General features: G+C 41.1%; 1 protein-coding gene across 7 annotated transcripts in view; it reads left to right on the top strand.

Annotated features, from left to right (window-relative positions):
* rbm44 (RNA binding motif protein 44) overlaps positions 1-24,652 on the top strand; it is a 140,660-nt gene that overhangs the window by 70,133 nt on the left and 45,875 nt on the right. For 5 of the 7 annotated variants that reach the window (XM_048598588.1, XM_048598583.1, XM_048598585.1 and 2 more), the window contains 4 exons: positions 1,500-1,549; positions 8,521-8,614; positions 12,103-12,178; positions 20,006-20,152. In XM_048598588.1, the coding sequence (XP_048454545.1) occupies positions 1,500-1,549; positions 8,521-8,614; positions 12,103-12,178; positions 20,006-20,152 (367 nt within the window). The remainder of the gene's footprint in view (positions 1-1,499; positions 1,550-8,520; positions 8,615-12,102; positions 12,179-20,005; positions 20,153-24,652) is intronic. The other 2 variants (XM_048598581.1, XM_048598584.1) reach the window with 2 other exon arrangements.

Raw genomic sequence — 24,652 nt, 5'->3', positions numbered from 1 at the left:
ACCTTGTTGTCTCGGATTCTCCAGCATCTGCAGTTCCTACTATCTCTGATTCAATGGTAATCACTGAACATTTGAGGTGACTGATATGAGACCAATTAAATTTGCTGTTTTGTTCCTGGTGGTGATATGCTTTTCAAGTGTTTTTGGAGCTGCAATCATCCAAGCTACTGGGGACTATTCTATCATGTTGCTAACTTGTGTCAAAATTCATGGCGAACAGGCATGGGGAATGAGGAGTTGAGGTACTTGACATAGAATTATCCGCATCAGAACTGATCTTGTAACAATGGTATTTCTGTTTCTAGTTCAGTTAAAATTGCATTCAATGATAACTCCCACATTATTAATAATAGAGATTTCAACAATGATAATGCTGTTCATTATCATAGGAGGATGATTAGATGGTCATTGCATTATAATTGAGAGGTGCAGATGCCATTTGCAATATGGTACCCAAACCTGAATTTGTCCAGGTCTCATTTCATGTGGGCAGGGAAACCTTCAGTTATCTGAGAGTTGTAAATGGCATTGAACACTGCACAGAATGAACATCCCAGCTTCTTATCTGACACTGGAGGGAAAATCATTGATAAAGAAGCTGAGGATGGTTTGCTCCCCAGAGGAAATTATGTATTAATGGCCAGTGGAATTGGTGATTCGTCTCCAACAGCAACAACCAGCTTCCTTTGTGCTGAGAGATTTCCTCCAAATTACAATTAACTTCACTGATACTAAAGTTCCTTGATACCATGCTCTTTAATATCAACGGCAGTCAGTATCACCTCACCAGTGGAATTCAGCTTTTTTTGTCTATGTTTTGACCATTGCTGGAGTGAGGTCTGAAGTTTCTAGGTGGAATTCAAATTGAACATCTCTGGTTCTTGAGTATGTGTTACTTCAAAGTACTGTCCATGCCACCTTCCATAATTTTACTGATGAAGTCATCATTGCTGAGTTGGATTTATCCCTTTCATGTAGACGGGGCATAACTGGGTAAGTTTTCACATTCTCAAATAGATTTTAGTATTGCCATGGGATATGGTTGGTTCTGGAAGATTGGTAAACTCTTCCCTGCTTGGCCATGATGACGTATCCAGTTTCTGAGTTTACTGCAAAGTTTTGGTTTAGTTCTAAACTTGTGCTCACAAACGTGTAACCTTAGTGTTCAGCTAAACTCAAAAAGTAGCCACTAGACGAGACAGCAGCAAACAGGAAAATCTTACAGGCAAAGCACTGAGCAGCACGTTCACCACTTTAAGATTGTGAGCTACGATCTGAAAGGCCAAAGAGATTCCAGGTTCAATGGCTATGTTGAGTTAGCAGATATAACAACACAGTTGTTACAATCTTGTCAAGATGGGGAACTATTAGTGAGTAAACTGAGGTGAGCAACGTGGTTAAAGCTGCAGTGTTAATTTTGGAAAAAAATGACAAGTATTAGCTCTTTGCATTTGTTTTAGTTGGCTGCTGTAACAGTTTTTTCCTTTTTCCTATTTCAGTTGGGTGATCAACAACCAATTTGTCAATATCAAAAAAATTCAAATTATAGGTAAGTAACTAAGTACCAAAAGATGTTTTTAATATGTAGTTTGGCTAGTTCTTCAAAATATAGGTACCTTTGACTGAACTTAACCTTTTTCTTTTATGTATTCACTTTCCTAATTACCTTCTGTTCTTGAGGTTGTATACCTATATACATATAGAATTGGACCCCATATACAAACCCATAAAGATCAAAACCGGAAATGAGACTACTCACCATAACGGACCAGACAGTGCGAATTCCAAGCAGAGTAGAATGACATCGCTTCATCAGAAGCTCCACTGATGGTGTCACCTAGCATGGTGATGAAAAGTCTGAACAAGAACAAGCCAGCTCGGCAAGCAAGTTAACAAATCTCCCCCATAACCCGAGCTAGTGTTCTTTGCCAAAACTTCAAATCTTCTGTTCTTCTTCAGAAGACATTTATTCAGTTACAAGGACACGTGCTGCTCTCTGGTAGTCACTTTTCATGTATCATGTTAGGAATTACAAGATAGCAAAGCTAAGTCTAATAGATCTTAACCCAAATTCCAACCATGTTACAGGATTTACTAAATAGTGATCAGATTATATTCAGGACATTTGTTCATATTGCTACCTTATTTGAGGTCCACCAACTCAGTACAGCTCCAGAGCCAAGAACTGAGTCAGTACGAGTGGTACCTGCGTAAGCACTTTAGTACATGAATTATTTTTCGCTTATGGAAATAAGAGTGGTGAAGGAAATCTGAGCCTATTAACGTAAAATGCAAGTGAAGCTGTAACAGATAATAAGGAAAGGGCAGTCTCAGTTTTACAATACAAGATGAAAAAGACAAAATATAGTGATACAAGAGAACCGAAAAGTAATTTTTGCAAGCATGATGGATTTCATACAAGTATTTACAGACCAAATCATGGAGAAAATAATGGGAATTAAATCAAATAACCAGGACCTGACCATTTCCACCTTTAGGGCATTAACAGAAAAAGATGATAAAATTTAGATGCATTTATCATAATCTTCCAAAGCTATCTAGTTGTATCTTTGAATTGGAAATCTATAAATATCCTTCCATTATTTAAGACAGGATGGAGGGAGAAACCAGGAGACTACAGACCCAGTCAGTTAACAGTCACTATTGTGACATTAGTGACATTTCATTATTAGGGTCTGACTAAGTGTGAGAGTACCTGGACAAGAACCATCTTGTTTTTAAAAAAAGATGTTGTTAACATGGATTGTGAAGGGTGGGCCATGTTTTGGGAATCAAGTTTTTTTTTTTTTTTTGAAGAGACCATGAGCGTGGTGCACAGAGGAATGTCCCATTGTTGTTCTTTGTCTAGGTTGATTGTCCGAAGGCATTCGGTAATTTGTGCTCAAGACAAAATAATAAGCATGGAGGTTGAGGAATATGGTTAATAATTGGTAGGAAGGTTAGAGACAGAATAGGGATTTAAAAAGTATGTTCATTAATGGAATTGTTTGCTTTTTCAGGTGACACTAAGTTAGAAAGAAAAGCAAGTTGTATGCATGAGAGTAGGAAATGATAAAGAGACAGATCAAGAAAATGGCTAAAACTATGGTCAATAGAGTTCAGTGTAATGAAATAGAAGATCTTCCACCTTGAAACAAGATAAACAGACTAAAATATTTGCCTCATAGCAAGGGTGTCCACGTATGCAAATTACTGAACTCTAATTCACAAAATCTACTAGGACAGGCTCATGGAAGCTTGACTTTTTGTCTTAAAAAAGGGAAAAGGAATTGTACAATAGAGTATTGGTCAGTTCAGTTCTGAAACACTACTGATAAGTGATTGAATACCAGGTCATCTAAAATGTGTGAAACTACAATTGACGGAATTTTAATGATTACGAGTGAAGAGATCTGAATAAGATAAAGCAAAGAATTAAGCTATTGTTCAGCCATCTGGAGTTGCAGCCCAGGCTTAAGATGGTCACCAAGGAGTGTGAGGAGTCATCATTGTCAATTGTCTTGATTCTGTGACTGAGTGGACACTGCTGCATAAAGCCTTAGTGAGGAATGCTGGTCTGCATTCGTGGTAGTGGAGCAGCCTTTGAAGGATTCCCACTGACACCTCTTGTGTGAGTAAAGTCCTGGCTGTGGCCACAAGGGGAGCACCATGTAGAAGTGGGAGAGGAGGGGATCTATGCTAGACAGCACTCCAAGGGTCTCTGAGGTTGGTTTAATCAATAACTGCATTTCTTTTCCTTTTCAAGTTTTGACACCTGAAGCTAAACATGTGAGCTTCAAGGTCCAGACTTCTTTGAATAGCCATAGTAAGGAGAACACAGCAATTTAAGATTAAAGCTACATAATGTATTACATGTGTACATATATGAAAGACCTTGCCATAAAAAGCAAAAAGATTCAACCCTTTTCCACAATATCTTCTACAAACACTCACCACAATCTTCACTTCACAATTTCTTACTGAACAAATGAGGTCACAAACATTTCCTTCTGGCAACTTCCTGCACATTAACCAGGTCTAATTCTCCATGTTTCTCACTGAGACACACAGACTGGCTGACTACTTTAGGCTGCTAAATCAGCTTCCGGTTTCTTTCCAGCTCTGATGATCTGAAGCTGTCCACAGCTGAAGTGTCCTTCTGCTGGGATAGATCATTTCTTCTGAACTCCACCTTATTGGTGACCACTTTTGTCTGTTTCTCTGGATCACAAAATGTCAATCAATAATAAGTAGCAATTTTCTCACCAGGTAGTTTGTTGAGTTATTTAGCTTAAGTTGCACGTGTTCTTGAAGAGGCTGTCTTAAGCTTTGTAGAGTGCAATTACAACAGCAGGTTCACTGTTCCAAATGGCGTTCTGACCCTTTCTTTAAAAAATAATTCAGAACTTCACAGCATTGAGAACCAAAACCTGTTACCTCTACTTCAGAATCCAAGTTCCTAGATAATGGCAATACAGTGTAAACCTTCTTCATAAGTGTGTTCAGAAACCCACAGGCTAGTGGTGTAGAAGAGTCTTGACAGATGCCAAGAAGGCAAGTGGCCATGCTGGAAGCTCCCATTTTGATCACCGATCAGTTGAACCTCAAGGGAATGGAAGTCCTTGTGTTGATTAATCTCATTTGATCCTGTTTTGGTGCCCTTATGGCTGCGTGTACAAGTAAGAACACTTTGCATCTTGGGATTATGGCAAAAGAAACAAATCTTGTTGCCTACAAGACCCCATCTGTCTTAAATTGGATGTTTTGCCTAGTTCCTGAAAATAGGGCAAAAGTAAGTATGACGATTTGCAACTGTTTGTGAGATGACACCAACATTTCAGCGTATCCTGGGAAGCAGCAGCAAATAATTTGAAAGCTGTAGTAAACCTTGTGACGCTTATCAGTAACTAGTGCCGTAAAATATGAGGTCCTCCACAATGAGGACATAAATCTGTTGCGATCATTAGACTGGAGACTTCGTCTCTGTGGCACTTGTTCCCGAGAAAGCTCTAGTGTTACAGTCCATGCTGAGGGCATATGCTCTTTTTACCTGCCTCTCATCTCCTCCTTGATACTTAGAGCTCTGGCTCTTCTGCACAGCATGTTGCTGCTCAGTGAAACTGGACGAGAAATCTAGGAGAAATGCTCCCATTTACAATATCTGCCCTTTTTTTGCACTTTGTGGGCATCCACCAGAATCTCAACATGTCCAACTATGAGCTCTTTAACAACTTTAATTGGAATCATGAGCTCATTGGTGGGCTCTTTGTCCAAGTTCATAACCCACTGTGGTGAAGCGTGCTAGCAGTAGGAACAGCAACAAGAAACTATTGTGTTGACTGATACCACTATTTTCATCACCTACCTGCTTCTGTTCCCTCGCCAGGAGGACTTAAAAGTTCAACTCCACAAGTGACTTTTCATCACTCTAAGAAATAAAATCTTCATTAAATTGTGCCCAGATAGCTGCTACTGAGATGTTTAAAGATGCTTCTCTTGAAGTACCTTCCTAGGTGTTTTTTCTCTCCTAAACCATGTACCTCCCTATTCTGGCAGCCTCAGGCTGGACCAAAGAAGTTGCCAGACCTCAGGAGGATACGTGTCTAGGTCAAAACAATGTTAAATCAGATATGTTAGTCATATTAGTACCATGGTCAGTGATTGAAGTCCTGATGAAATCTTTTAAGCCATCAAAGATATATACTATATTCAGTGCTAAAAGCACTTTATTCCACAGTTCAATAAAGACCTCACTGATTAATATTAATCAAATGCCCAATGGGCAAATGATTTTCCAATTAGATAAGCGGAAGTGGTAAAGGCGAGTACAGTTACAAGATTTAAAAGACATTTGTACAGGAAAGGTTTAGATGTGTAACAGCCTCCTGGCTACTAAAACACAGATTGCTAACTTGGCCAAACAGCAAGGGGTGCTGGGCACATTGGCCAAATAAAACTGAAGTCACAAAACCTGGACATCAGACACACTGCAAACACAATATCCAGAGACTAATGCCATTAGCATAATGTAAAAGGCAACAGTTATCTTGGACAGACATATCCCAACAACTTGTCCACCAAACAAAGGAGGGTCCAAACAAAAAGGCACCAGGTCCTGCTGGAAAGAAGTGAACAGTAGCAAGCTGTCCAATGATTTGACAATGCTTGAAACTATTAAGTGAGTCCCCCTGATTGACCAGAGCTATGGAAAGTTCCAGAAAACCATCCAGAAAGTTTTAAAAACAGGGTTCACCTGCAGACCAATCTCTCTTTTGGATCCTCTTTGACCTTCTGAGGAGACCAGCTTGGCAAAAGGCAGAGACTCCAGATGATCTGGAGAGAGAGGTGGGGGGAAGAGAGAAAGCAGCTTCGTAGTCCCACAGAGAGATCAGCTGTGCAAACCTACAAGAGACTTGGGAAGTATTGTGAGCTTAAAGGGTCGAATAGGATCAGAAATTTGGATTGTTTTGTAGTAAAAGCTATTGTAACTTGTTTCCTCAAAAAAGTAGGGACTGCTTTGCGTTGGTACCGGCTTATTTTCGTAGTGATTTGACTGCTTCGGTATTGTGGGACACCTGGGCAAATTCACTCATAACATTCTGGTTGGAGTTGTTTAACATGTTTAAGGAGGAGCTAGACAAAGGGATATGGGCCAAATGCAGGCAAATGGGACAAGTTCAGTTTAGGGAACGTGGTTGGCACGGATGAGTTGGGCTGAATGGTCTGTTTCCATAACGTATGACTGACTAAAAAACACAATTTAGGGTATTCAAACTGGACAAAATATAACAAAATATAAATAGTGATTGATGTAGAGATGTCACTGTATAGGATGGGCCGAAGGGTTAAAAGTTAATGATATTTGATAACTGCATGAGAAGCTAGATTGCATAGGATGGGCTGAATGGTAAAATTGTTGATGATACTCGACAAGCTGCATGACCTTGAATGGGTCCTGTGAACATTCCTTTACGAGTCGAAGATGGCACCACTTGTTTTCCCATCCAGTGTTTTCTGTACCAGCCAGCAGTTTGGCCTTTCTGTATCTGCTTTCTTTGTGCTGGCTGTTTGTCACAACATAAGAGAGAGAGAGAGAGAGAGTTTCGTTCCAAACTGTTGCTGCTGGACTTCGCTTTGGCTTGGAATTGTGAACCGTGCCAGGAACGAGCCTAAACCCCCAGACCAGCCTTCGATTGAGGGGTCCCCAACAGGCAGAAGAACATGGGACTCGTTGCTTTTTCTAGAAAGGCATGAAACTTGCTTTTTTTTCTTTTTCTCTTCCATTTATTATTACCACTATAATAATTTATTATTGCCATTATAATCATTATTCTTGCTTAGTAAACATTCATACTTAAGTTGTCAAGCCTTCTGTTAATTATGTTTACTTGAATCTGAAAAGAACCGCTTGGATACATGCTGTGATCCAAAATAGTCACTACAGGGAAAACTGAAAGTATTGTGGATCTCAGACCACAGGGGTCACTGGAGAAAAGTGTGTTAGGTTAGGGAGCTACTACTTGTAGTGAAAAGTTTCTTTTTTAATTCACTGTTTGGTTGTATACCTTCAATTTGGAAAACTGTGTTTTGACAAATTTCTGCTAACAAAGTGGAGATACTGCCGGTTGTGAATTTAGATGCTGATTGAATGGAACGTCCCAGGTTCACTACTAAATTATCTAATGTCAATCCATGAATATAGAGATTATCTTAGCACTTCCTCAGTTAGGAAGGAAATAATTGGGCAGAACTGATTGTGGTCAGTGACATTATCTGTAAACTATGCTGAATGGATACTCGGCAAAGAACTTTAACACCAAGACCTTTTAACCTGTACAATATTGCTGTTTTTTTTTTGTGACTATTGCTTTGGCCAGTATGCACAAGGAGGAAAATATGGATTGGAGGAGATTTTCACAAATGTTAGGATACACTGTTTAGGTGAATTCTGTTGATTGTTGTAGAGATTAGAGAAGGTAAGAAGAGAGATAACATGGTGTAGAGCTGGATGAACACAGCAGGCCAAGCAGCATCAGAGGAGCAGGAAAGCAGACGTTTCAGGTCGAGACCCTTCTTCAGAAAAGACATTTTTCTGAAGAAGCGTCTCGACCGGAAACGTCAGCTTTTCTGCTCCTCTGATGCTGCTTGGCCTGCTGTGTTCATCCAGCTCTACACCGTGTTATCTCAGATTCTCCAGCATCGGCAGTTCCTACTATCTCAGAGAAGGTAAGAAGCCCATTTACAGAATGTATGTTTTTGAAAAAACACACACACGTTTTCAATAATCTCCTTTCCTCATTGTTTAGTACTGTAAAAAAAATTTGAACATTAAAGCTGAGAAATTGTTTAGGAAGGTTACCTCTTGCTCTGTTTTGTACTATGCATTTTTTGTTTATCATTAGTAACGCAATGACAATGTTGTTTCTTGGAAAAAAAAGGCAAAATACATGAGTTTTAAACACACAGTTTGATCATTTGACTTGAGCACAGAAATTCAAGCGATCTCCTTGTTCTATCTAGAGAACAGTTTGCATTGAAAGAGATACCATCTCGGGAAATTCCTGCCAGAAAACTTGTCGAAGATCAAGATAAAACTGATATTCCAAGTGGTGAGGTAAATATACAGTTAAGCAATAAAAATTAATTATTGTGCTGTAGCAATTCCTAAGATAGAACAAACCCAGCAAATTATGTACCAACATAGATCTATAACAAAATAGGATTCTTACTTGAGTTTGTACTTTTAAATATATAGAAACTTAAAAATACATGGTCAAAGATCACGCGACACTAGGTTATAGTCCAACAGGTTTATTTGAAAACGCAAGCTTTCAATTTTCAGCTCCTTCCCCTGAGGAAGATGTCATGGTGACTTTTGACCTTGTCCACCCCTGTCCAACACCATCTCCACATCCTGAAAATACATTGAAGAGTTATATGTCAGATTCCAAAAATCAAGGTATAGGTTTATCCATTACTGATTTCTTCAATAAGTAGCAGAAAAGAGATACATGTGTAACCATATATGTTCAATATTTATGCATTGAATTTCCAGAAGCCTTTGATAAGGTCTTGCATAGTTGACCATGACTGCATTTGGAAAATGTGGAATCAAGATAACTAGCAGAAGACTAGCAAGTTAACTCCGGAACTGATAAGCGTGTTGGGTTTAACTAGCCATTTGGATACAGAACTGGCTCATGAGTAGAAGACAGAGAGTTAGTGGTGGAGAGTTGCTTTTCAGACTGGAGGCCTGTGACCAGCGCTGTGCCACAAGAGTCAGTGCTGGGTCCACTGCTTTTTGTCCTTCATATAAATAATTTGTATATGAATACAGGAGGTATGGTTAGTAAGTTTGCAGATGACTCCAAAATTGAAGGTGTAGTGGACAGTGAAGAAGGTTAACTCAGAGTACAATAGGACTTTGATCAGGTGGGCCAATGGGCCAAGGAGTAGCAGATGGAGTTTAGTTTAGATAAATGTGAGGTGCTGCATTTTGGAAAGACCAATCAGGGCAGGACTTACATGCTTGATGGTAAGTTTTGGGAGTTTTGCTGAACAAAGAGATTTTAGAGTGCAGATTCATAGTTCCTTGAAAGTGGAGCCCCAGGTAGACAGGATAGTGAGAAGGTGTTTGGTATGCTGGCCTCTATTGGTCTGTGTTTTGAGTATAGGAGTTGGAAGGTCATTGTTGCGGCTATACAGGACATTGGTGAGGCCACTTTTGGAATACTGCATGCAAGTCTGGTTTCCCTGCTATGAGAAGGATGTTGCGAAACGTAAAAGGGTTCAGAAAAGATTTACAAGGATGTTGCCAGGATTGGAGGATTTGAGCTATAGGAAGAGGCCAAAAAGGCTGGGGCTATTTTCCTTGGCGCGTCAGAGGCTGAAGGGTGACGTTTATAGACATTTATAAAACCATGAGGAGCATGGGTAGGGTGAATAACCATGATGTTTTCCCTAGGGTGGGGGGAGTTCAAAACTAGAAGGCATAGATTTAAGAGGAGGGGGGAAAGATTTTTACACAGAAAGTGGTGTGTATGTGGAATGAGCTGGTGGAGGCTGGTACAATTTCAACATTTAAAACGCATCGGATTGGTGTATGAATTGAAAGGCTTTAGAGGGATCTGGGCCATATGGCGGTAAATGGGACTAGATTAGTTTAGGATAGCTGGTCGAATGGATGAGATGGGCCAAAGGGTCTGTTTCTGTTATCTATAACTCTATGACTCTGTAAAGGTAGTCATTCAGATTGACAAATGATGAGAATTACTGTTCATAAAAGGATCCGTTCTGGAACCACTATTGATTGTTTGTTTGCGTAAATGATGTGCAATTGGACATACAATTTTGTGGGTGATACCAAATTGAAGTGTTACAGTTAATAGAGGAAATTTGTAACATGTATGGAAACACAGTAAACTTAGAGAATAAGTACGCATTGTCAAATGAGCTTTAGTATACATAGGTGTTAGACATTAGATTTTTGTTTGATGAATGAGACTATGTATTCCTTGGAAAATCTGTCCAAATGGGGTGTAGGAACAAAAGGCTCTGAATTATAATACACAGATCATTAAAAATAGAGTTTGAGGTTAAGAAGCCTTTTTCTTTTAAGACAAAACGATCATTTGAGGTTAATTTCTAGCAGGATAAAATATAAAAGATGCAAAGTTTTCTAAAACTTGTATTAAACACCAGTTAATCTATAACGGAGTACAGTGAGCAGTTCTGGTCACTGAATTATAGAGAGCATACAGAGGCAAATCAGAAGATAGAAACAAGATTACTAGTGTTTTATATTTTAAGTGAGGTATACCTATCAGGAAAGGTAGGACAGGCTGATACTGTCTATGCAGAAAAGACAGGATTGAAGTGTGAGTCTGATAGATGTCTTTAAAATTCACACTGGAAATATGTGCATACAGTGCAAGTGGCAAAGAAACTAACGTATCAAGTACTGTCATGGTGCTAAGTAACTATTCCAGCTGACATGATGTTAATTCTCAGGAACTTTGCTTGTACATGTTCCTTCAACACCTGTGCTGAATTTTCCTGCCTAGACAATCATTTCAGCAGCACAGGAGCCCTCCTTTTAGAAATATTTAGAATGCCAGGCATCCACTTGCTAACTTACTTTCTGTTTGCTTGTGCTTAGATTTATAGTTATGTTGTCAATATATTGTAGTTTGGAGGCTGTTTGAATAATTGGTGTTTAAAATTGGGGAGAATGACGGATTTTGTAATCAATTTTGAGGGCTGTGGTTGCAATGCCTCTTAGTCTGCAATGTGGCTCTCTTTAAATTGAGAGACTAGAGATGTTGGTGGTTGTGTCTTCAGCAAATTTGATTCACTTCTCATGGTTTCAAAAAAATGGCTGATGGCATCAAGTGCAACAAAGATTGTGATCCTGACATGGCACCTTCATGTCAAAAAAAAAGCTATGGCTTAAGGCATCAGTTCACAAAGGCCATCTTGAGAGAAATTAGGCAGGGATCATAAAGTGCTTATCTTGCCAGAAACATGAATGAATACATGAGAAGAAGCTCTAAGAGTAGAAATTTTCACCAACTTAACATTGATAATATGGAAGCCGTCATCTTTGCTCCCTACTACAAATCATGTTACCAACTATTGGCTGCCAAGCTGGCTGTGGTCATTTTCTGAGATTGAACCAGACCATTTGTAATCTTGAGTCTAGTTTTATCCTGAAGTATGTTTCTAATTACATACTGTCTTTTTCCTCCTCCATCTCTGACACTGGCTTAGATCATTAACTTAAAATGTAATCCTTTTCTTTACTACTTTTGGACTGTAATGTCCAACTTGCAAAAAAAAACAACCAGCTGCAACTAAAATAAAAGTAAAATACTGTAGACACTGGAAATCTGAAATAAAAACAAATTGTTGGAGAAACTCTCAGCAGGTCTGGCAACATCAATGTAGAGAAAAATAGAGTAACTGGATGTCTCTCCGACTTGTTTGAAAAATCTGTACCCAGTATAAAGAAGTGAACATTTTTTCCATTGGTGTTACATATTTGAAAACATGGCACAAAATTCAAAAAGTCTTTTTTTAAAAAAAGCTCTTGTTTTGTTACAGCTGCAGACCAATCATTATCAGCATGTTGGGCATAGAGTTAAGGCAGAAACTGATTGTGAAAGTATTGTAAAACAAGGTAAGTAATAAATATCTTTGACATGCATGAAAGTACATGAAATCTAGAAGATAAAACATGAGGACATTTTCAATCAAACTTGCTCCTCCTGTGAACTGTATATCTCTTTTAAAGGAAATTCTGTACCATGTTACTTGATGACTAGAATTCTACATTTTTTAGTACTAAGTACTGCTGAAATTCTTGACAAAAGGCTTAGTTTGTCACCTGTGAGGAGGACAATAAAGTGGTGAGTATGTTACAGAATGGAGTTAATGCCATCAAGAGAGGAGATGAGGGGAAATAGATAGAAAATGGATGCAGTTGTGTCATTGTTCCATCAAATGATCACATTTGTACACCAGTTGCATTGTTTTAGGTTTAGAAATTGTAGGTTTGTTTGGATGTGCTGCAGCAGAATAGAAATTCCTGACTTGCAGATTTTCATGTAACTTTTAGCAGTTTGCCACTCTACCTTACAATGTCTACCTTCAATGGTATAACTATTCAGCCCATTGTGACTACCAAAATTAGACACTTGGGCTGAAAATTGGAACTGGGTAATTTGATATAAATTTAGTGATAATGCTAACTTGAGGTGTTGGATGATCTTGTGCTGTTTTTGCATCTTCCAGTCATAAAATGTTTCGTACAATTGTGTTTAATTCCCATTGTTATGATAGCGGTTGTGCTGCCTGGATTCAACTAATGGTAATCTCAAATTACCTTAGTTGGTTCGCATTAGTGGTAAAAGCAGCCCTCATAATTGTGGTGCAGAATTTTTAATATCCACCTAGACCATGGAAAAGCTAGTCTCTTTGACCTAAAACTTTCTGTTGACTCTAGTTTCTTTTCCCTCTCATCGTTGTCTTACTCTGAAACAGATTGTCGTCAAATTTAATATCAGCTGAAGCAATTGACTCTATATCATAATTTATTCTTTTTCCCCTAGGTAAAACTGCTAAGGATTTCTAGTTTTGTCGAACCACATTAAATTGTTAGCTCAGATTATCTGCTCAGCTCCCGGAGTGAGTCATGAAGCCACGGTCCCCTGACTCCACTGTACGTACCAGCAACTGACCAAGGCTTGTCATGATTTATCCATTTATGTCAATCATTAAAATAAGAAAATTGGAAATCCTTAGCTTTATTTAGTTGGGGGAATTTTATAAATTTCAAACTAAATCACTATTCATTCACTATCATGGGGTCAAAATTCTGGAGCTTCCTTTCTTACTGTTCTGTGAGTGTCCTTACACCCGAAGGGCAGCAGCATTCAAGCAAGCAGTTCTTCACCACATCCTTCAAGTCAGTTTAGGATAGGCCATAAATTCTGACCTAGTCTGTAATACCCGCATCCCATGAACAAGTTTAAAAATAAGTCCATATAGTAAAGCTTTGACAGCTCCACACAAAATAATTTTTCCTATCTCCTAACCTTTCTGTTATAATTTTTAGTTGATTTCCTTTCATAAGTCACTATACTGTTTTTCCTTCATGTATTATCTCATTTATTGACAATAAATTGCATTTGTCATTCAACAGCCCATTCAGTGAACCGGCCTGTCGTGTTGATGCCTCTGGTAGTCCATGCTGTTCTCCAACCCCTCTCTTTGTCAGTGAAAGATTTCCTGCTTGTGTTCTCTAACCAAATGTAAATCTTCTGTGCGTACCAAGAGCAAAGCAAATAGGAAAGCTGGGTTTTGGTACCCTGGCAAGTCTTTTTTCTTTAACTCCTCACGAATGAGCTATCTTAGTATTTTTTTTCTGTCACCATAAGGCAGGGTGAATGATTAGCTTATTTTTCTCCTGACCTGTGTTACATTTAAATTTGATTTGCTAACCCTTGGTCAGGTTACCCTTAAGCTTCTGAGTAAGTGAATCGTCAAGGAAGGAACCAGACCACAAGTCACGCGTGAAACCTTATTTGTCGGTTATGAATTGCAACTTCAAGTGGAGTACATATATCTTAAACAAACATGCAGCTGACTAACATTGTTAGTTTGAGTAGCAAATCATTAAAGAACAGTTACTTAACACCTGTACAAAAGGTTACACTGGCTACTCATATATCTTCAAGTTGCACCTGGCTATTTACTTTAGCAGTGACTGAAGTGAGGATATAGATTGGTGAGCCTATTTCGTAACTAATTTTGATAACTGGTAGGTTAACAGCTTTGAATAGCACATCCAACAAATAGCTGAAGACTGCATGTGATTAACAACATTCAAAGCTTATGCAGCCCCACCCTCACGAAGATCAGATTAACCTCTTCACATTTTTAATGCAGACTTTGGCATCTGGACTATTTACTCAGCAAGCCTCCTTTTCAACAGTGGGGTTATTTGTTTCACTTGGATCTCCATTTCCAGCTGCATCACCATAAGCATGTGCCTCAATATCTGAACTTGCTTCACTCTTGTCAAACCTCCTCAACTTGTAAAGTTAAGTGACCCTTTTCTCAGCTGCACCAACTAATTGGCGGCATGGAAAACTAACTCTGTTCACTCTGGCTGAATGGTGTTCAAGGCATCTATTTGGCATCAGTTGCCCAAGTTCTTGCCAACCTCAGTCAATCAGACCTGCCAGTGTGGAGTCCTTTTGTCGCCACATGGACGTCCTCCAGCAATGTAGACTCAGTATTTATCAGTATTATGGTTGCATATCAGTATGTTTCTCACATAACTTGGAAAAGGTCACCTTCATGTTCCATTCTTTGTTCCCAAGTCATTAGATTTGTGGATAATGATTTCTGTTACTGGTAGAGGATGCTTATACTCATGCTAACATTTCTAGGGTTATAATTTAGGATCCCTTATAATGTCAGTTGTTTCATAGACTATAGCTTTGATTTTATGATTAAATTATTTCTGAAACTCCATGGTGAATAGTCTGACAGATGACAAACTTATTTTACTAAAAGCTTTTTTGCAGCCTTTAGTTAACAGCCGGATTCTACACTGACTTTGGCTTTGCATCACCAACCCTTTCATGATTTAATCTCTCCTTTGTCCACCCTATCAGCAGATTAGGATGCAAGAGCAGTAGGCCATTTGACCCGTCGAGTCTGCTCTGCCATTAAGATACATCATATCTGACCTGCTAATCCACAACTCTAATTTCCTACTTTATCCCCATAGTCCTTGATTTCCTTACTGATTAGAATCTTTATATCTCAGCTTTTTAATGTGCTTAATGACCTACCCCTGACAGCCCTCTAGTAAAGAATTCCACAGATTCACAACCCTCTAAGGGAAGAAATGCCTTATCTCTCTCTTAAATGGGCAATCACCTATTCTGAGATTATGTCCTCACAACCTCTCAGCATCTAATCTTTCAATTTTGTATGTTTCAATAAGGTCATTTCTCACTTTTCTAAACTTCAATGAGTACAAGCCCATCATACTCAATCTCTCTTCTCATAAGACAATTCCTCCACAACTGGAATTGAGCTAGTGATCCTTTTCTGGACTGCCTCAAATGCCAGTCTATCTTTGCTTAGATAAGGAGACCTGAACTGTTCATAGTATTCAGACTACAGCTGGAATACTACCTTGTATTGTAAAAGCTTCCTGACTTTTATACTGTATACACTATGAAATAAAGGCCAAAATTCAATTTGCTTTACCTATTAATTTCTGAACTTGGATGCTTGCTCTTTGTGGTTTTTGTAAAAGTATGGATAAATCCCTCTGTGCTGCAGCTTTGTACAGTCTTTCTGTATTTAAATAATTTTCAGCTCCTTTGTTCTTCCTACCAAATTCCATAGTCTGTCATTCTCTCACATAATATTCCATCCACCAAGATTTTACACACTAACTTAACTTGTCTATGTCCGCCTGCAGACTTTGTTATCCTTACTCTTGCCTTTCCACCTATTATTTTGTCATCTGCAAACGTGGCCATAGTACATTCTTTTTCCTCATTGAAGTTATTAATATATTGTAAACAATTGTGACCCTGGAACTGGTCCCAGGGGCGCACCACTAGTTGCAGGTTGCCATTCTGGGGGAAAAAATCCCACCTTATCCCACCTTATCTCAACTGTCTGTCTTCAATTAATTAGCCTCGACAAGGAAAACCGTACTTAACCTCCATTATCACCACTCTTCCTGCTGCAGATGCATTTGTCCGTTACTATCTGTAAGCGTGGCCATTGCGTAGTCCTTGTGGATACAAAATCTGATGTTCACATTGAGAATACCCGCCATCCTGTTGTGTGGCATGATCATCATACTAAATGTGATAGACTTCGTACAGATCTAACAACTCAAGATTTAGTATCCACGAGATGCTGTTGGTTGTCAGTAGCAACTAAATCGTAGTCCAACATAATCTGTGACCTCTTGGCCCAGCATATTCCCCAATCCTACCATCAACCCAGCAGAACAACCCTAGTTCAATGTAGAATGCACAAGGCATTCCTGGAGCAGCACCAGGCATATGTAAAAGAGATGGAACAACCTGATGAAGCAACACAATGGGACTAATTGTATACCAAATAGCATAAGCAAAAAGTGATGGACAGACCTAAGTGACTCCAAACCAACAGATCAAATCTAAGCTCTGCAGACCTGTCACATCTTGTAATGAATGGTGGTGGACACTTAAACAACTCACTGGAGGAGTAAGTTCCACCAATATCCCCATCCTCAATAATTGCCGAACCCAAAACATCAGTGCAAATGATAAACTTGACGTTCTTCAGCTAGAGTGTCTGAATCTTTCTCTCCTCAAGAGACCATCAGCATATTAAATGCCAGTCTTCAGTCACTTCACTGGTTGAAGTCATGCCTGTGCAAAGGAAGATGGTTGAAATGGTTCATCTTAGCTCCAGGACATTTCTGCAGGCGTTCTTCAGCGTAGTGTTCTTGGCCTAATCATCTTTAACTGTTTCAATGATCTTCCCTCAATCCTGAGTTCAAAGTGGGGATGTTCACTGATAACAGCACAATATTCAGCACTATTCACTACCCCTCAGATACCGAAGGAATCCATGTTGAAATGCATCAAAACCTGGACAATATCCAGGCTTGGACCAACAAGTAACAAAGTCCCATTCACACCACATTTTTGTCAGGAAATGACCATCTCCAACAAGATAGAATCTAATAATGACCCACTGGTATATAATGTTATCACCATCTCAGAATCTACCATTATCTACATCCTGGTTGCTACCATTGAACAGGAATTGAACTGGCTACAAGAGTAGGTCAGAGGTTAGGAATCTTGCAGCAAGTAACTCACTTTCTGATTTCCTAAAACCTGTTCACCATCATCAAGACACAAGTCAGGGATGTGATGAAACATTCCTCTTACCTGGATGAGTGCAGCTCCAACAACACTTGAAGAAACTTGACACCTTCCAAGACAAAGCAGCGATTGGTTCCCCATACATGAACATTCATTCCCTTCACCACCAGTGCTCAGTAGAGGCAGTGTGTACTCGAGACTCCTTAGACAGCACCTCCCAAACCCGTGACCACTCCCATTAAGAAGGTCAAGGGTAGCAGAAACATGGGAATACGGTCACTTGCAAAATCTTCAATTTGACATTCACCATCCAGACTTCAAAATATAGTACTGTTCCTTCAGTGTTGCTGGGTGAAAATCCTAGCAGTCCCTTCCTAACAGCATTGTGGGTGTACGTGTAGCCAAAGCACTGCAGCAGTTCAAGAAGGCAGGACCCCACCACATTCTCGAGGGAAACTTGGGATGGGCAAAAATTGCTGGTTCAGCCTGTGATGCTGCCATCTCTTGAGCGAATTTTTTAATAAAGCTTTTCCTCTATCTGTGTTAATATACTACGTTGATCATAGGTGCTTATCATGGAGCCTAATATGTCATACATTATCAAACACCTTTTGAATATCCAAATATATTACACCAACTGTTTCCCCTTTATCTGTGCTGCTTGTTAGAAAATCAATAAATGTGTTAGGTGTGATTTCCCCTCAATGAAGGCATGCTGGTTCAACTAGCTCATAATGTATTTACAAATATTCTGTTATTTCATCCTTTATTATAAACTCTTGACATTTTCCGGTAACTTTCTGCTCTGTTATTCTTGCCAACATCTGAATTTTGTCAAACCTTTATGCCAAAAGGTGTGTATTACTAGCTTCATTCTCTCTGTGATAAAGAATTCAATAAGTTGACAACTTCTGAGAGAAGAAATTCCCCCTCGTCCCTGTCCTAACTGCTTGTCCCAGAATTTTAAAATTACAGTCTCTTCACCTTGACAGTCAAGAAGCAGCAATCTCTTTGCATCTAACCCCAGAAGATCAACAATAAGGTCACCTTTCATTCTTCTAAACTCTAACGAGTGCAGATTCAAACTACTCAATTTCCCTTCATAAGACAATCTTTCTATTTCTGGTTCAACTGGTAAATCCTAACTGGATTGCCTTCAGTGTCCGTATTCTTTTCCTTCGATAATGGAAACAACACTATTCACAGTAGTCCAGTTGTGGTCTATCTGGGTCATGAATAGTTCAACAGAATCTCCTTTCTAGCCTTATCAGTGTTATTGGCACAATTGTTGTACAATAACTGGATCCGCCTCAAAGTTTTTCTCCCGCCCTGAGATGTCCTTACTCCTGGAAATGGGTAGGCAACACATGTTTCGGGATGTTCATGGCTGCAGAGAACAGTATCTCTCTCCTTTATGATGCTGTGCCCTACCACTATTTTTTTCCTAATTCATCCCCCCACATGGATGTGTTCTTGTGCCATGGTACAGTGGTCAGTTTGTTCATCTGCCCCTCAGCCTCCACTTCGTCCATACACCATGCAAGAATTTCATAGCTATTGGATAATTGCAGGGACAGGACCTCATCACATGCAACCTCTGGGTTCCCATATTTGGTTTCACCTGCAATCACCGCTTCCTATCCCTGATCATGAAGCAAATTTGAATTACTTTGTCTGAGAGGAGTAAGTGCTGCCTGGAGAAAAGACTTAGGTAATCCCTGTCCCTGATGTTACACAATATCTGCAACTCGGAATCCAGCTCTTCAACTTGAATCTGAAGTTCCTCGAGCTGAAAATATTTACTGCAGATGTGTTCATTCAGGATCACCTTGGTGTTCATCCAGCAAAACATCAGCCCTCCTACTGTTGTATTTAATTTATTACTCTGAGATTCCCTGCTCCTTGAATTTTCCTGTAGTTTTACTTTGTTGGAAACAAAAAACAGTATCAATCTTGTACTTAACCACTACTTTTTAAGAAAGAGAAGAAACACACTGGAGACCAAGCACAAACTGAAGCCCTTTTACATTAATGACTAGAAATATTCCCTAGTCCTCGTCGTCAATCAGCTTCTTCTGCACCTGCATCCTGCTGTGGTTTGTGAGCTCTCTGCTCCTGGTTTCAATCTAAGCCTCTTATCCTGTCTCATTCACTGCTTTAGAGTTTACTTCTTGCAGTCAACCTTAGTTAAAACGTTTCTATCGCCCTTTGCACTGAATTCCTACTTCAAGCCAAATTTCCCATTTCACTCACTCATACTTTGTCTCATTCCACTGAAGTGTTCTGCGCACTGACTGTGCTCCTTACTATTGGTGCAAAAATCCCTCCATCATAGCTCTGATGAAGACTTATCCAGACTTGAAATGTTAGCTTGCTCTCTCTCTCTCTTTCCACTGATACTCCCTAACCCACTGTGATCTCCGGCATATTTTGTTTTCAGTACAGATTCCAGAAGTAATTTGTTCCCCTTCTTATATCAATCCACTCAATCACTTCTTCTCTACAATAATGAGCATCTTACTTGTTTGGTAATTTAGAATTTATGCTCTTATATGTTTAGCCTCTGAAAAATGTTGCTATTCATTTTGTAGTTGTAGCAAAGGATCCTGAAGTGACTGATGATTGGTTTGATGCAGAAGAGAATTTCACTGCTTCTAGTGGCTTCAGCGTCATGCAAATGAAAGCTAACAAAGGTGGAACCAGGACAACTGAAGACGATAGGATAAGTAATGATGCATGTAAGAGAAAAAGTCATGACTAAAAGTACCCGGTTGGAGTTTATATAGAAAATAGCCTGTCAACTATTCAAACAAGTCATTATTGTTTGCTGAGAATTTGTAGCTACCTTTCATGACCTGGCCCCCATCTCTCCTTCAACTAATAGAGCAGATTTTTTTGCTGGTATTAGTCCAGGTTCTTCTCAATAGGACACACACCCTGATTATTTGATTAAAGAATGTATAAAGCTCAAATATTTGACTGGAAAGAGTTGAACGTGATTCTGAAATGGCTTGAATCTTGAATAAAGTGTGATGAGAATATTTGAATTTTGGTGTGAGCTCTAAAATATGTTCAGTTGGGTGTTTTTAACCTCCTCAATAGTAATCAGGCTTTCCTAAGTTAGTTGGACTCAGATATCTAATAGCCTTGTTACTGTATTAATGCTGTACAACTGAAAGATGCATTCATAGTATGCAGCTGTTTATTCTGCTTGCCTCTCCATTCTTTTTCTGTTCCACTCTCTTTCAACTTTAATGTTCTCTTTCCTTTCCCCATGCATCATCTAATATGATGTGGTATTTTTTGCTTTGTTTCCTAATGTCCGTTTTAAGACCCTTTTTAAGCAACTGTAATATTTAGGTTTGATAGTCAATATTATTGCAGACCATGGTGTGGACTATGCTGAATTCAGATAACTTTTTGTTGCCAGTCAATAATCAAGGAAGTTGACCTTCACAGATCACAGATACCCCATGGCATGGAAACAGGCCATTTGGCCCAACACGTCCACACGTCCCCTCCAAAGAGCATCCCTCCCAGACCCATTCCCCTACCCCTGCATTTCCCATGTCTAACCCACCTAACCTAAACATCCCTGGACACTAAGGGCAATTTAGCCTGGCCAATCCACCTAGCCTGCACATCTTTGGACTGTGAGAGGAAACCGAAGCACCCGGAGGAAACCCACCCAGACACGGGGAGAATGTGCAAAATCCACACAGACAGTCGCCTAAGGGTGGAATTGAACTCGGGTCCGTGGTACCATGAGGCAGCAGTGCTAACCACTGAGCTACCGTGCTACCTTGTGGAAGATTTGTTTGGAAAAACCAAGAACATTTTTAAGATACTGAGATAGTGAGAACTGCACGTGCTACAGTCAGAGTTAACACAGTGTGGAGCTGGAGGAGCACCGCAGGCCAGGCAGCATCAGAGGAATGGGAAAGTTGACTTTTTGGGTCGGGACCCTTCTTCAGAAATGGGGAGGGGGAGGGGAGCTCCAGAAGTAAGTATAGAGAAGGGTCGGGGCTGGGGAAGGTAGGTAGGTGGGATGGTGATAGGTGAGTGCAGATAGGCAGTGGTTGGGATTGGTCAGTGAGGTGGGAGTGGCGGATAGGTGGGAGAGAGGATGGACAGGTTGTGTCAGGTCAAGGAAGTGGGGATCAGAGGGAGGGTTGGTCATGGGATGACACAGCGGGAGGAGAGATTTTGAAACTGGTAAAGTTCAGGTTTAGACCATTGGGCTGTAGACTCCCGAGGCAAAATATGAGGTGCTGCTCCTCCAGTTTGCGGGTGGCGTCATTGTGACACCGGAGGAGGCCCAGGATGGACATGTCACCCAAGGAGTGGGAGCAGGAGTTAAAATGTTTCGCAACCAGAAGGTGGTGGTGTTTGTCGCGTACAGAACGCAGATGTTCTACAAAACAGTCTCTGCTTGGTCTCACCGATGTAGAGGAGACCACATCGGGTGCAGTGGACCAAGTTGACGGATGTGCAGGTGAACCCATGTCTGATGTCGAAGGTTTGTTTTTTGCCTTGAATGGAGGTGAGGAGGGTGAGGTGTAGGGGCAGGTGTAGCACTTGCTGCGGTTGGGGATGGTGGGGTTAATGGGGAGTGTGGAGCAGATGAGAGATTCGCAGATAGGGGTGGGGAGGGAAGTATATCTTTGGCCGTGGGGTCAGATTGTAGGTGGCGGAAGTAGCAGAGAATGATACTTTGGATGCGGAGGTTGGAGGTTCATAACCTCATCGCCTTAGGTGTCCTCCCAGCCTCCAACCTCACCATTCCCCAAGCCCGCACCGCCCATTTTTATCTCCTTCCCAAAATCCACAAACTAACTACCCCAGCCGACCCATTGTCTCTGCATGCTCCTGCCCCACGGAATTCCTCTCCGCTTACCTTGAGTCTGTTTTATCACCCTGGTCCAGGAACTCCCCACCTACGCCTGGAACACTGCCTATGCCCTCCACCGCCTCCAGGACTTCTGGTTCCCTGGCCCCCAGTGCCTCATCTTTACTATGGACGTCCAGTCCCTGTACGCTTGTATCCCTCACGCAGATGGCATTAAAGCCCTCTGTTTCTTCCTGTCCCGCAGGCCCAACCAGTCCCCCTCCACCGACACCCTCATCCGCTTGACTGAACACGTCCTTACCCTTAACAACTTCTCCTTCAACTCCTCCCACTTCCTACTGACTAAGGGGCTGGCCATGGACACCTGCATGTGCCCAAGCTATGCCTACCCCTTCATAGGATACGTGGAACAGTTCCTCTTCTGCTGCTACACTAGCACTATCCCCCACCTCTTTCTCTGCTACATTGACTATTATCAGCGCTGCCTTGTGCTCCCACGAGCAGCTTGAACAATTCATCAACTTTACGAACACCTTTCACTCTAACCTGAAATTCACCTGGACCATCTCCGATACCTCCCTCTCCTTCCTGGACCTCTCTGATGACTGCCTTGTAACCGACATTTATTTCAAACCCACTGACTCCCACAGCTACCTAAACTATACCTCCTCTCACCCACCTTCCTGCAAGAATGCAATCCCCTACTCCCAATTCCTCTGCCTCCGCCACGTCTATTCCCAAGGTGGGGCGTTCCACTCCCGTGCATCCCAGATGTCCTCCTATTTTAAAGACCTTAACATTCCACCTCCGGTAATTGAAAATGCCCTCAAACGCATCGCTTGCATCTCCCACCCCTCTGCCCTCACATCGCGTCCCCCCAACAAAAACAAAAATAAAGACAGAAACCCCCTCGTCCTTACATATCACCCCAGCAACCTCCGCATCCAATGTATCATTCGCAGCCACTTCCACCATCTACAATCTGACCCCACAACCAAAGGTGTATTTCCCTCCCCACCCCTATCTGCCTTTCATAGGGATCGCACTCTCTGCAACTCCCTCATCTGCTCCACACTCCTCACTAGCCCCACCATCCCTGACACTCTTCCCTGCAACTGCAGCAAGTGCTACACCTGCCCCTACACTTGCCCCCTCACCTCCATTCAACGCAAAAAACAAACCTTCAACATCAGACATGGGTTCACCTGCACATCCATCAACTTGGTCTGCTGCATCCGCTGCACCCGACGTGGCCTCCTCTATATTGATGAGACCAAGCGGAGACTAGGAGACTGTTTTGTAGAACATCTGCGCTATGTACGTGACAAACAATAACACCCTCCGGTCGCGAAACATTTTAACTCCCCCTCCCAATCCCTGGGTGACATATCCATCCTGGGCCTCCTCCAGTGTCACAATGACACCATCCGCAAACTGGAGGAGCTGCACCTCATATTTCGCCTTGGGAGCCTGCAGCCCAATGGCCTAAACATGGATTTTATCAGTTTCAAAATCTCCCCACCCTGAACTCATCCCATGACCAACTCTCCATCTCATCCCAAAATCCTTGACCTGACACAACCTGTCCATCTTCATAGATCTTAGAATCCCTACAGTGAGGCAACAGGCCCTTTGACTCAACAAGTCCACACCAACACTCAGAGCATCCCACTCAGACCATCCCCTATAATCCACCTAATCTACACAATCCTGAAGACTATAGGCAATTTAGCATGGCCAATCCAAAGGGACTATGGGAGGAAACCGGAGCACCCGGAGAAAACCCACACAGACACTGGGAGAATGTCTGTGTGGAGTTTGCACAGTCGCCCGAGGGTGGAATCTAACGCAGGTCCCTGGCGCTGTGAGGCAGCAGTGCTAACCACTGAGCCACAGTGCCGCCCTATCTTCTTTCCCACCTATCCGACATTCCCACCTCACCGACCAATCCCAACCACTGCCTACATGCTCTCACCTATCACCATTCCACCTACCTTCCCCAGCCCCACCCCTCCTCTCTCTATTTATTTCTGCATTCCCCTCTCCCTCCCCATTTATGAAGAAGGCTCCCGACCCGAAACATCAGCTTTCTTGTTCCTCTGATGCTGCCTGGCCTCCTCTGTTCCTCCAGCTCCACACTTTGTTACTACATTTTTAAGATATCTATCTTTGGAGTTAATATCTGTCATCCCCACCTCCCACTTTGGGAAGAGAAATAAAATTGTAGATTGATTTTTGTATTTTGAGAGACTGGAAAAAGTATTAGAAGAATCTGCATGTCCTTATACATCACAAAGTTTATTAGGCAAGTGCCTGATCCAAAATTGGATCCAGAAGTGGATTTCCAACAGATTTCCCATTTCCAACAGATTTCCCATTTCCAACAGAT

This window comes from Rhincodon typus, chromosome 7, assembly GCF_021869965.1.
Source record: "Rhincodon typus isolate 14 chromosome 7, sRhiTyp1.1, whole genome shotgun sequence".
NCBI classification, from domain to species: Eukaryota; Metazoa; Chordata; class Chondrichthyes; order Orectolobiformes; family Rhincodontidae; genus Rhincodon; species Rhincodon typus.
The sequence above is the reverse complement of the archived record's forward strand: the minus strand, read 5'-3'. Positions and strand labels throughout refer to the sequence as shown.